At 40.5% G+C, this 13209-nt stretch overlaps 3 protein-coding genes across 8 annotated transcripts in view; all 3 read right to left on the reverse strand.

Moving 5' to 3' along the window:
* Window positions 1–4889, reverse strand: part of LOC130174658 (synaptotagmin-2-like) — a 59851-nt gene extending 54962 nt beyond the window's left edge. For 3 of the 6 annotated variants that reach the window (XM_056384720.1, XM_056384714.1, XM_056384717.1), the window contains exons 1-2: window positions 4553–4691; window positions 4387–4450 (exon numbers count right to left, since the gene is read on the reverse strand). The gene's annotated coding sequence lies outside the window, so the exon portion shown is untranslated. The other 3 variants (XM_056384715.1, XM_056384718.1, XM_056384716.1) reach the window with 2 other exon arrangements.
* A 915-nt stretch (window positions 4890–5804) lies between these two features.
* Window positions 5805–8472, reverse strand: oard1 (O-acyl-ADP-ribose deacylase 1). Its single transcript, XM_056384726.1, has 5 exons — window positions 8135–8472; window positions 7864–8029; window positions 6784–6842; window positions 6546–6658; window positions 5805–6403 (listed from the first exon to the last, which is right to left on the reverse strand). Exons 1-5 carry the CDS (start codon window positions 8177–8179, stop codon window positions 6256–6258), a joined length of 531 nt encoding a protein of 176 aa, XP_056240701.1. The 5' UTR covers window positions 8180–8472; the 3' UTR covers window positions 5805–6255.
* Window positions 8473–9684: 1212 nt separating this feature from the next.
* On the reverse strand, window positions 9685–11403 carry guca1b (guanylate cyclase activator 1B). The gene is made up of 4 exons (XM_056385316.1): window positions 11200–11403; window positions 10360–10509; window positions 10108–10222; window positions 9685–9851 (listed from the first exon to the last, which is right to left on the reverse strand). Exons 1-4 carry the CDS (start codon window positions 11401–11403, stop codon window positions 9727–9729), a joined length of 594 nt encoding a protein of 197 aa, XP_056241291.1. The 3' UTR covers window positions 9685–9726.
* Between the last annotated feature and the right edge of the window lie 1806 nt (window positions 11404–13209).

The following is a 13209-nucleotide window of genomic DNA, read 5'->3' on the forward strand; positions in this document are numbered from 1 at the left end:
TGAACGCGGCGAGAGACACAATCAGACCTTGTCACAGGAAGCAAAGAGAGTCCACGCTACGCAATCTGAATCAGCTACATCAGCAAAGTGGAGGGAAACCAGAGAACACACAACGAGGGAAGCTCTCACGCTTCAGCCGTCCACCCCCCACCCACCCACCACCCCCCCAGGCAGGCAGTGGGACGGAAACGTAGCAACTGTTTATGGAAGCAGAAACAAGCTTCTCCTTCGTTTCCTAGAGCTTTCACATGATTAAGATTCATTTCACATCTGCATGCATGTGTTTGTGTGCTTGCATGCGTGTGTGTGTGTTTGTGTGTGATACAGAGAGAGCATTGCTTGCCATGGCCAAAAGCTGTATAATTAATCCAACACAACTTAAGTGTGAGGCTACCCAGCGTGAATCATTCATGCACACTGTACACTGCCTGACTTTAAACTGAATAAATTGTGGATTTTGTCTTTCATGTGAGCCGACATCAGACGGAGGTCTTAGCGGTTATTCATGGGATCATTATCTCTCATTCGCCACACACATTATCATCAACAAAATGTCAAACCAAGGGCACACAAACACAAGCTATTTAAGAGTACATGCTGTTTGCCTCCCTATTGTTGCCATTTCAATAAGTTCAATAAAGTGTATGTCCATGTTTGCAGAGATACTACCTCTGGAACAAAAGCAAACAGCGCAGCAGATGTTCCTAATGAGGAAAACATAGCTGGGGAAGGTGGGATCACTCAGCTGGTATTGGGTAAAGTGAATGTGTTATGTGCTTACATAATCCAGGGGGAGTGTGAACTGACTACTCCCTCTCTCTACATGACAATGTGCTGGCAGGCGCAGGTCGGCTGTTTTTGTCATGAGCACCGTGTTGCCATCACTTCTTAAAAATCTGTGCATCATCAGATGTGCGGAATTCACGTCTGCGGGTCAAAAGCCATTTGTAAGGTTGCTGTTCATCAGCAGGCAGCCCTATGTGCTGTGCAGCTCTGCTGCTGCAGGGGTCTTTTCAGTGCATGGAACCGGATGGTGAGCAGAGAACACAGCGGGGGCTGGGCACTGCAATGTACTGCAGTGCTCGTAGCTCAGCTATGCACACCCACTCTCTTCCATTCTTGCTCTGACAATCTCTCAATCTCTCGCTCTATCTCTCACCCTCTCTTGCCCATACTTGTATCATTTGTCTTGCCTTCCTCTCTTCACTTTCTCCTCATTGCTTTTGTCTTTTTCATGCCATTTTTTCTCCACACTCTTAAAGCTGACTGTAATGCATGTGTCAAAGGCTGTCTCTTATAGTCTTCATTTAAACTACACTTCTACCCTCTGTCACTGACATGCGCACTTAGAAAAAACATTTACACAAATACATACATAAATACATCCTGTAACCTTTTCCTGGGGAATATGAAGAAGTGCCCTCCTTCTTCCTGGTTATGGAGAAGGCACACACACACACGCACACTGTTCTTCTGACACTTCAGTGTATTTATCAAGGTGTCATTTTAGTATCCCAAAGAGGGTCTGCTCACTTTAAACATCTGCAGTGTCCTCTATTTTCATCTGTACAACATAAACAACACAGTAACACTATTTCTGCCTGTGGGTGAGTTTTTCAGCACCTGTCCTCGTCCCGACATGGAGAGTTTTGGGATTGTTGCTAACTATACTATGTCACAGTGACAGCCGTTGCTGCTCCGCTATGTTTCCTACACCATCATTTACAGGGGACACTTAACAACCATGTCGCACAGCCTGGGACAGAGGGTGTTGTATATGGAGGATGAGCAATGACAAGCCCAACAGCTGCTCACTTCCTCCAAAAACCCCACAACTCTTGGAAAGAGTTACAGTATAGGACCTATATGTACATCGGAACAGACATCACAATAATAATAATAAAAATAAAAACCTTGACGGGGAACTTGCTTTCCCAGCATTTAGCAGTAAATTCTTGCAGATGGCCAGAATTGTTTATGTTGTAATGAAGTAGCTGCTAAATCACTGAATAGGCTTAGGTTTTAATAAATCACAGGATACAGGCACTTTAAGACAGAAACAGTGTGCAAGAGATGGAGGTGGTTTAACCACTTCTCATTAGATAGAATGGCTGGTTCTCATTAGATAGAATGGCCAGCCATTCTATCTAATGAGAAGTGGTTAAACCACCTCCATCCCTTGCACTCTCTTTCAATCTTAAAGAGTGATACTGGCTAATTCTTGGCAACAGCAGGGAGTCCCATTTCTGTTCCCCATTAAATAGCTGAGGTTTCTGATCATCACTATGTGAATGAGTTTCTCAGTATGCTGGCTGCATCCTGCAGAGACACTTTCCTGGTCGCTCTCAACCATGACATGAAACAAAGCTTTGTGTCACAGTAGGTGTCAGAAATGTATGGGCTGCAAGTCATTAAATGTTTTACATGTTCTTTTGAACATAACATGTCTGTCTTTTAACCCCTCCTCATTGGTTCAGTAATTGTTTTATGGGAAACATAATTAGTTACTCACCATTACTAGCATACATAAAGTATAATTTCTCCTCTTTTAATAATGTTATCAAATACTTCAGTGTAATAAGCAGATGTCAAACCTGAGTGATTTTGCTGCTACAGTCAGTGACATTACACAGTGATGTGTTATTCTGAGCTTTGAAGTTAAAAGAAAAGCAGAACCCCCACCTGGAAAATGCAGTCATAATACAGGTAGGAAGATGAGGACACAGAGAGCTTTTTAACATGACACAGCTAGGGGCTGAGCTTTCAGTGTCTTTGCAAAAAACATAGTTCTCTTTAAGATGGACAGTGTTTGAGACAGGGAGAGGTGCATGAATAATGAAGTGTTTTCTTCATGTTTTCAACTGGAGAACAGATGTGCACAGCCTAACTGCAATATCAAATAAGGACTTGGAAATATGTACAGGCGGGTAGTTTATGAGGTCAGCTGACTAGACATAGTTAGAAGAATTACTTTTGCCTTAAACTGCCCTCTAACCCTCATTATTTAACACTGATTTGCTTGAAGCTATTTGAGGGAAGCACTTATCAACAGTCTTCGCTTAGTGCTCTGTCCATGGTGCTGAAATGGGTTACATTTCCTTCCCTGGTCTCTCCTCTCCTACTCCCTGTATAAAACTCAGTCTTGAATAATTAACACATTATTTAAAACCAGTCACTGGTTTCAACAATTCTGGCCAGGTTCATGCATGTCTTGTGCTTATATCTAGTATATGAGGGTGAAAGGTGTTACCGTTACTTCCTAGTAATATGACAAGACCAGTACATACTGTACTCTTCATCCTGTCTAGCATCGCTTATCAGCGTGCCCACACAAAACACACTAAGTCCATCCGTTATTCCCTCCCATTCTGCAGCAGGCCAGTGTTCACACACGTTTTCATCAGAGAAAACACACAGTGCCCACTGCTGGACAGTATGAAATCTTCATTCACAAATGATGAAGGTCAGACTTCCAAAAAAGACAGTGGGATGTAATAAATAAACTGTGATTGTCCCTAAAGAAAGCTGATAATGAATGCATATTGGGAAAATGTTAGTATGAATCAACTGCCTTGTCCTTTAAACAAACCAAGCGTCAATTTACTTTGTTGTTTGAGCTCATTTTAAAATCATGATGAACCGTATCTTCAGTGTATAAATACCCCAGACATGAGAACACTACTTTTCTGTTTCTTTGGTACACCAGTACGCCCAGTTCACCCAATCAGAGAGCCTACTTTTGCGGCAGGCTCAAACTGAAGTAAGTCCCAGAACAGATAAACAAAACAAAAACTCTTCACCAGGCTCAAACGAAGCCAATTCAATCTGTTATCTAAGCAACCCCACTGATACTCAGAGAACACAATGAGAACATGCACGGCAAAACTACAATGAGCTGCAGCCGTCTCTGGGTTCATCAGATTACCTTGAATTTAGAGCATTAAGGACAAAACTTTATTCTTATCCCAACCAAGGATAATAAATAAGCTGCAATGGTGACAGTTATTTTAGAAAGCTGGTAGCTGGTTTGAGTCGCTTTGCCTGGCACTGGCTGCATGCTGAGGCAGCTCCGCTCAGGGATGTAATGGGATACTGCAGCACTAGAGAACCGTGTGCACAGAAACTTGCCTAGAAGCATCAGGGAGTCTCGCACTAACCTTCCCCCTCCTTCTCTCTTTGCGCCTGCCTCTCCCTCTGCTTTTCTGTCAAGTCCTTATCATTTAAGAAACCATTAAAGTAGATATCCATAAATGTAATTACACATGAAAGACTGACAGAGGGCAGATACTGTGGCTGAACACATTCTAACAAAAATAAACAAAAAAACAACTTCAGAAGTGTAAAAAGCCAGCATGCCTGTAGTAGGAGGAGAACATAGCCGCTTACCCCTTATGCAGGTTGCTCTCTCCTGGACGCCGAGCTCTTCCCCTTCTCCACAGGCTCAGAGACACTTTGAGATAGAGAGAAAAATAATCAATCTCCTCTTACTTTCTCTTATTTCCAGTTTCAGAATGAATAAGTCAGGAGTGTTAACACAGCCCTTTAGACACACCTTTACTCTGTAAACTCTGCCACATACACACAAACAGATACCCATTCAAATGCACCCCAAGACTGGAGTACCCAAATTGATAAAGATCTGCTCAGGGGAGGGATAAAAACTACACACACTCACACACTGCAGTTTTTTTTTCTCTTCCTCTTGCCCACTCGCTCTGCTGCTTTTTTTTTTCCTCCTGTCTTTGCCTGCACTGTCTCCTGATTGGCTAAGCTGCTCTTCAATAACATAAGCTCTCTTCTTTAATTGGAAGGGGGCCAGTTATGTGGTGCACCAGAAACCCTCCCGCCCAGCTCATCTCTCTCTTCTTTTTTTTTTTTTTCTTCCTTTTTTTCCCTAAGTGCCTGTGGAGAAGAATGCTGAGCTCTGCAATTTCATACGCATCGAGCAAAGAAAAAAAAAAGGGAATGGAGGACGAGGACGGGAGGGGGGGGGGGTTATGTGGGAGAGAAAAGGAGTGAGAATGGGAATGGAGGGGGGGAGCATTGGAGGCGAATCAGTGGACCGCAGTGGGACAAGCTGAAGCTGCACGGGGAACAAAGAGACTGGGGCTATTAGGTGGAGAGAGGGCATATTTGAATGCACAGTCCTCCAGCCGCAGCATGTTGAGGTGTGACAACGGGTGAGATGAAGGAAGATTATTTCCCTCCACTCACTGCAGCGCAGCTAGGTGGCTCTACTGCAGTGTGGAGTCTAATTGCCAGGCATGAAGGGGGATGGGAAAGGAGGAGGATGAGGAATGGGAAGAGCTGAGCGGGGGTTGGTAGCAGTAATGCCAAAGTACAGTCTTCCAGCCAGCCTGGATATATATGGAGGGGGGGGGGGGGCCACAGCGGTTAATGCCTTTTCTCCATGAATTATTGAAGGTGGCCCAAAGGAGGGTCACAGGCAGCAAACGAGTGAGCCAGTTCAGACAGTCTCATTGCCACTGAGGTTTATGTTAATTACTTGCACTTGAAGTACATGCTGTCAAATAGTTAAATGGATCCCCCTTTAGTAAGATTTTTACCCTACTTATTTAATAAAACACCTTGAACAGAGATTGTGTTGTATTAGCTTGCTGCTTTCCACTTCAGTTTCATGATGTGTTAAAAGGCTTTCTGATCCTGTAGAAAATGGATGTCAAGATTGACTTTGAGGTGTCAGACTCCCCGCCCCTGTCTTTAACTCACATCTGGTACAGCCATCCTGTGTCCCAGATGCATTAAAGCACAATACCCAATTAGATCAATAGTGGACCATATGATACCTAAAACCATCTGCAGAGGCTTTAATGAACACTACAGAAGTTATATGATGCCCAGAGAGAAATGCAAATACACTGTTTGCTCAATCAACAACATGACTGCCTGGTGGGTGAATGGGCAAATAAAGAGATACCTGATATTTTAGACTCATTGTCCAGATGGAAAGTACCATTCATGATGTTAAACCAGACGGGACAGGTGAACAAATTCAAGAAATATCTACATTTACAGATAAATCTAGATGAGCATGTTTTGGAGGCTGTTCTCTTCTTTTTCAAAAGAAGAGAACAGCTTATGAGGGTTCAGCTGACTTTGCTGTGCAAAGAAGAATATTTATTTCCAGATAATCTGTAAGATAACATTTTTTTTTGCTGGAAAAAAAAAAATCATCAGGGAATAATACAGAAAAGTACATAAACTAAATATTACATAAATAATCATTTCCAGTAATCATCTGCGCATGTTTTCCTTCATCACTGTGGTCTCTGCTTTCACTGGAAGGCTGTAGACTGTGATGGAGATGTTTGTGTGTTTGAAGACCTGTTCCAGTATCTCCGACACTCTTGCCCACTCCAGTCGATCCAGGCCACAGCCAATACTGTTGGTGAGAGATAAGACACTGTTTAATTGCAACAGTAACAGAACAAACACAACTCAGTCACATTACAAATAATTTAATTAAGGAAATTAATATTTCTCTCTCGATAAAGTACAACTTAATGACTGGAAATTATACCAACCGAGGCATTGATATTTTTGTTACTCCGTTCTTTTCACAGTGCAACTTCATGTCCTCCAGGCTCAGTCTCAGGCTCTCATAGGTGGGTTTTTGGCTCGCCTTTTTCTTTGTGATCTGCAATAAAAATAACAGGAAAGCAGCAATATTTACTGCAATCTCTTTTAAATAAGTTATCTTAATTTTACCTAAGGCTCTACATCTGTATCCTCGAAAGTTTTAATTAACTGTTATATCTTTACCAGATAGTAGATGAAACGTCTGTCTCTTCTCAGCACAGCACATTGTCCTGTCAGCTTGTCTATTTGGATGTGAAAAAGGATAATATCTACATCAGAACACACAATACGAACCCGTAGCATAACAGGTTTTAAAATCTCATTCAACCTCACCACCCTGCTGCTGAACAAGCCATTACAAACTAATACTGTGCAGCAAAAAATGATTTCAACCCACAGATGTTTATTTTAAGCTCTAGTGACAATTTGTCAGAATGAATTTTAGATGAACATTTACAAAATGAAACATAAGACATCAAGAACATTTTCATGTTGTCACAGCTGGTGGTAGGCACAAAGGCAGGCAGGACCCAAGAGTAGACACACGGACGAGCTGATATAGTGAAGTTAATATAAAAATTATGAAGACCAGGCTTATAGGTAGAAAGGTGGGCAAGAAAGCTGGTGGGCAGGGAGCAGACAAGAGGCAGCAAAACACCAGGCAAGGTAACAAGAGTGAGAGCACAATGACAGACACACCGAAAGAAGTGAAACAATCTTGCAGCTGACTGATGGAAGAGGGCGGGTATAAATACAGGGGAGCAAATGAGGAAAATAAGGAACAGGTGTGTAGGTAGGCGGGGAAGTTCCTGTGATTAGGAATGGGAAACAGGTGAGCAAGTGGATCTGGGAGCAGGAGGAAAGCCCAAGGACATCTGGTGGGCAGATGGAGTATGACAAGAGACAGAAACAGAACGGCCAACATAAACGGCTGAAAAATGAATAATGACACGTGATGAGATGCAGGATATAGAGAATACATAAATATACTTTATGCACATATTCATGCAGAATATGTACAATATGAACTTGGGACCAATTAGGCACCTGCATGATGACACCTAAACACCTAAATATCTAAAGTACCTACCTTTGTACAGTACTGAAAGTGATCTTTCCAACTGTAAAGCTAAGTATTTGTTACTTCATGTGAAAACCAAGCCAGTTTTTCTGTGCTGAACAAAATGATCACCTGGGAATCAGTGCCCCTAAAACAAGACATTTTTTACTCCTGATGAATTTTTAATGAGAGGGCTGACTCACTCTGTTCCTTTAACTCCGCTACCCCTCTGAACCTCTGCTTGAACGTCACTGCTATGCCTGCCCCCATGCGGCAGTCCTCACTGATGCAGTGGGCCAGAGCCTCGTCCTTAGGGCAGGCGAACAGGTTCCCAGTGACATAGTCGAGTCTCCAGCTGTCCTCTGCAGACTGGCCAGGAGGGGGCAGCGTTACACCGTGTGATGAAACATGATGGCATCAGGAAATAAACAACCAAACTAGAAATAAACTTCTCTTTTTGAGTGTAAGCTTTACCTTAATTTTGTAAGGGCTGAGTGGTTTCTCAAGTTCAGACGACATTGACTACGGTGAGTCGAGCACTTGTGCAGTGAAGTGAGTCAGTTTGTGTACGGTCGTCGACCCACATAAACACAACGCTGGATTATCGACATTCAACTTCTGTTAGAAGATGTGTTAACTAACTCATTATGCGACAGTAAAAGGGCTCATATACCTTACAAGTAGCTGACAGCAGCTGGCCGTGTTAAAGCTGAATAAAGAAGAAACTAGGATGCTATTTCTCTTTGGTAGCGCGGTAAGCTAATCAGTTTGCAGGAGCAGGAAAAGGAGCAGCAACGGTATTTGTGTATACTCTCGCGAGAAAAAGCTGCTTTAGCGTTGATTGCAAATAAAATCAATGTCACATTTATGCTTAAGACACCTCTGGAACTTTCCTAAATATTGGAGAATTTTTAAGTCAAAAGAAGTTTGATAATATATTATTTATTCTTAAGTTTGCACATAGGAGAAAAAGGCCATCTTTCTTAGTATTTGGAATTGATTGCAAGCAGTACATCCAAATGGTACTCTAAAAACAAGAATGCTAGTAAAATGCTAGATTTATGTAATTTGTTTTGTATTCTTATGTAATACTCTACATTGTGATACTGTGAGGCCATTGTATTAATTCTGTCTCAACCCATTTATTTGCTGTTACTGTTATTCAATACAATAAAAAAAATTAAAAAAATGGAAAATGCTGAAAGTTTTAAAGGTGATATTCTGTAAACTACGCACAGTATACAGTATATTAACACCAAAATCCATAATTTGACTACATATTTGTACAAAACATTTGCTTAAGAATGTTTACAAAAAAATGAAACTACACCACCTAATCTTGATATTTGTTGTTAAGATTTAATTTTCAAAAATAATGTAATGTCTGAAAGAACAAACCAAGCAGTGTGAAATTGGTATTTATTTATTCGTTTAGGGGTGAGACTCTGCAAACTTTCAGGTGTTTTCTATTTTTTCTGGTTTATTAGATTTCTAATCAGGTTAAAGTAAGACTGAGCTATGATGGGAATGAAGATTAGGTCATTAAATTGAGCACACCAATGATATATAAAGGTATAGACTGTCCGACCTTGACTAGTGCAACAAAACAGAAATAAATCTCAGTCTGACCATGCAGACAAAGTCCCAAGAAGAGGTCCAATCATCCTACAAATGTGAAAACACAAGGGTGGACCATGAGTGTGTATGTTTATTACATAACTTTTATGCTCATTTAATACACAAAACAATATAGAGAATATAGTCTGTGCCTTCTGACTGCAGCATCTATGAAATACAGACACATACCTACAACACCAGTGATAAATAAACTGTTGCTCAGTTGCTACATAACTTGATGTGAAACTTGAACCAAAATGAATGAACAGAACAAACTCCATTACAAGCAAAATATAGCATTGCTGTGGAGATGCATCTAAATCTGTGTCGTTTTCTTTTACATACAAATAAACTGCAATAGGTAAAAAAAAATAAATCACAAAATAATTGCATAATCACATGTGTGAGGGATGTGTGCAGGTGACAGACTGACAGTTCATGTTACAGCCTTAGAAGTCAGCACTGCGCCTTCGCTCATTGATCCAGTCCCCAGGGTTGACGTCCATCTGCAGCATCTTCATCACCCATTTGTCCCTCCGTGCTCCGTCAATGAACTCATCCAGCGAGAGCTCCCCTACATGATAAGGGACAGTTAGTCTCTGGGCTTATTTTGCCATACATTTCTTTGTTCCTGAATTCACAATTTTGATAGGAGGAGGACCATTGTACAGCTGATGCCCACATTCCTCTTCGACATGCACAAACAAAAATGAACTCATGCACACTTTTACATTAACACCCCCACAAAACCATTACAGCAGCCTGACACTGCCCTTTTAAATCATCCACGAAGCTTTTTAAGCTGTCAGAAAACTATTACAAACACTCACCATCTCCATTTTCATCAACCAGCTCAAATATCCGGTCAACCACTTGATCTGGGGTCAGCAGATTGCATTCTTCATCCAGCTCTCCATGGCAGGCTTTCTTCAGTCGATAAATAGACTGAGATTGACAGGAAAGGATATTTCAATGAACCTTGCATTGACGACAGCTCACCAGAGCCTACTGATTTATCTTGAAATAGCCTTTAAAGATCAATAGTGTGCTACATTTAGTTAATGTAAAATAGTTAACATTACCTCCACAATTTCAAGAAGCTCTGTTTTATCAATGCATCCACTTCCATCTTTATCATACATTTTGAATGTCCATTTGAGCTTATGTTCCAGTTTACCCCTCAGGACTAAGTTCAAGGCCGCCACGTACTCCAGAAAATCAATGGTGTTGTCCTGTGTACGTAAGGGGAAAGAGTTAAAATGTTATGAAGGGACACTTTGACTTGATTTAAGAGAAAAAAATGTATATTTATTCTGACAGGCAAAATGTCTGTATTATAAAATACTAGATAGAATATTTTTTTTTAAATCGTCTTAATAGAAACACCAATAAAAAATATGTGGGACTGCAACTAATAGTCATTGTCATTGTTAATTAATTGTCCAACAATGTTCATGGTTAATCAGGTAATTGCTTGGTCTATTACCTGTCAAAAATATATGATTATATAATTATTGTAAATATATAATTTCTCAGGGCCCAAGTTTACATTTTTGCATTGCTTGTTTTGTCTGATATCCATAAATCAGATTCAGATTATTTTCATAGACTAAGAAAACCAGAAAATGTTTATGTTTCAGAAGCCTGCACATTTATGGCACGACCTCAATTAATCACCTATCAAAATTGGTACTTAATTTTAAAAAGCATTAATTTTCTGCCTATTGGGTGATTGGGTGAGCAACTAATTGTTTGAGCTCTAAAAGAATATGTGCTCAATAACTGGCATTAGTTGCAGCTGTCACAAATGCTTCCAATCAGAAAATCTTTTGTTACTCTGGTAAGTGTAGTGTCAATGCTAAAACGAGACAAATGACTATGCACACGTCTTGTATTACCACAAAACAGAAGTCTGTACTTACGCCATTCTTGTCAAAGGCTCGAAACATGTTTTCAATGTAATCTGCAGCCTCTTTGTTGTCAGTGACGCCGAAAAAGCCCTTGAACTCGTGCATGAAGAGAGTCCCACTTGGGCATTCCACAACAAATTTTTTGTACCATTCCTGCAGCTCTGCCACATCAATTTCTTTGTCTGGGTCACTGTCCTCACTCAGGCGCTGACCCATTGTGGAAATAATTTGTCTGACACCCTACAGACTGAAATTATTTCTCACATTACATGAAACTGTATGACTTGGTTAACTCTTTTTAAAGCGTTCCTCTACATTACAAAATCTATAGATCTCAGTCCTCAGTAAGTGCTGCAACTAAACTTTGTGTAAATCGGTAAAAACCAAAATGATTAAAGTTAATGGCATTTAAGTCCATACGAGCTGACTTGTTTTTGGCTCTCTATTGTGACAAATCCCATCTGAAAGTGAGGATGAGGCACGGACTGTTATGGATCACATGATAAAGGATTAGAAATGGACACTTGTCAAAATCAATTAGCTCACAGACACATCATGAAGGATTTCCTTGTGCCCCTGCTTCTCTATGTTATACTGAATCAATGTTTGGATAGGATAACTTAAACTACATATGTGTAAGTGTAAAGGTAAAACATGCTATGGTAAACTGAAGGTAGTCTGTATGGCATATGATAATATCAGATGGGATCAAATATGAGGTCAAGCACACCGTCATCAGGCTTTCTTAATTCAGACTACACATGGTCAGGCTACCACTCAGTTACTTGTTACTTGATAAACTAAATTATGTTTTGTTGTAGTCTACATTATGTAGTCTCTCAAGTATGCATAATGTCAGTTTACTATTCACAGAGATTAGAGTCAGAGAGGTCTAATGAAAACTTGCCCTAGCTGCATTATGGGAATTGTAGGATCCGGCTTTTGAGACTCTGTATTAAAACTAAGGATATGTCAGGGACTGCTGCTTAGATTTTTTTTTCAGTTCTTTTAAAATGTGTCTCTTATATGTCACCATGTTTTATGGAGGTGGATTGCTAACTTGCTGGTGTACTCCTTTAAGTAATCTTTCCTGGTGTAGGAAGTTCCTGACCAGTCTGATGAATCACACAGGCCAGGTGTTTAGTTATCTCTGGAAGCTCTGACCTTCAGTTGCCTGGTTATTTATGGCTAACCTAATTACTGTTTACATGCCTGCTTCAGTCTCAGTGAAATCTATAATAACTGGTGTTGTTGTTAAATTTACAAATGGTTGACATTGAATTACACCTTAACCACTGAGAGGGCAAAATATATTTGATAAATGGGAGGAGACACTTTCTAGGTGGTGGTGGTAAAATATCAAGAAATTAAGTAGTCAGTTGACATATGGAAATAACTACATGTTTTCAGTAGAATAACAGTGTCACCGTTAGTGGTAACATAGCCATTGTTTTCAGGTGAAAGCGTGGCCTGGCCCAATACTCTTCTCGCCCATGATATCTGCTGACAACAGGGAGAGTGATAATCTCTTAGCTTAGAAGTGTCAAGGCCATCTGAGCAGTCACTGGATGTTATCCTCACATGATTAAAATGATTCACTCCACCTGCTCTTACACAAGAGATATTTTAAATCTCACCCATATTTCTCCTGCACCCAGTGCCAGTGAATGATCCACCGCTTTTTTTGTACCCATGGCTGGTAACTTTCACCCGTGTGTCATCTATGTATCACTGTTACAAACAAGACTATTAACGCTAATACGCTTATACTTAGGATGACGTGAATGTTATAACTTATAATAACATGCTCTCTCGGCCGGTAAGGGGGTGGGGGGCAAGTTGGGAACACAGCACTGACATATAATCACCTTTTAAATTCATATGATACACTTGTTGACCAATAATTGCGCATTTATACATCTAGAAGTTACAAAGAAACATTGGCTTTCATTTGTAGTCATGTTTTGGTCACCTGCTGAACTTAAGTCCGATATTCACTCTCTTTTAGCTTTGGTCTCTATT

This window comes from Seriola aureovittata, chromosome 9, assembly GCF_021018895.1.
Source record: "Seriola aureovittata isolate HTS-2021-v1 ecotype China chromosome 9, ASM2101889v1, whole genome shotgun sequence".
Lineage (NCBI taxonomy): Eukaryota > Metazoa > Chordata > Actinopteri > Carangiformes > Carangidae > Seriola > Seriola aureovittata.

Coding starts and splice junctions, on each gene's coding strand:
- guca1b (XM_056385316.1), bottom strand. CDS start 11,403: ATGGGTCAGCGCCTGAGTGAGGACAGTGACCCAGACAAAGAAATTGAT. Junction 10,510..11,199: donor GAGCCTTTGACAAGAATGGC/GTAAGTACAGAC, acceptor TTACGTACACAG/GACAACACCATTGATTTTCT. Junction 10,223..10,359: donor AGCTTCTTGAAATTGTGGAG/GTAATGTTAACT, acceptor TGTCAATCTCAG/TCTATTTATCGACTGAAGAA.
- oard1 (XM_056384726.1), bottom strand. CDS start 8,179: ATGTCGTCTGAACTTGAGAAACCACTCAGCCCTTACAAAATTAAG. Junction 6,843..7,863: donor AGCGGAGTTAAAGGAACAGA/GTGAGTCAGCCC, acceptor ACATCCAAATAG/ACAAGCTGACAGGACAATGT. Junction 6,659..6,783: donor GACGTTTCATCTACTATCTG/GTAAAGATATAA, acceptor TTTTTATTGCAG/ATCACAAAGAAAAAGGCGAG.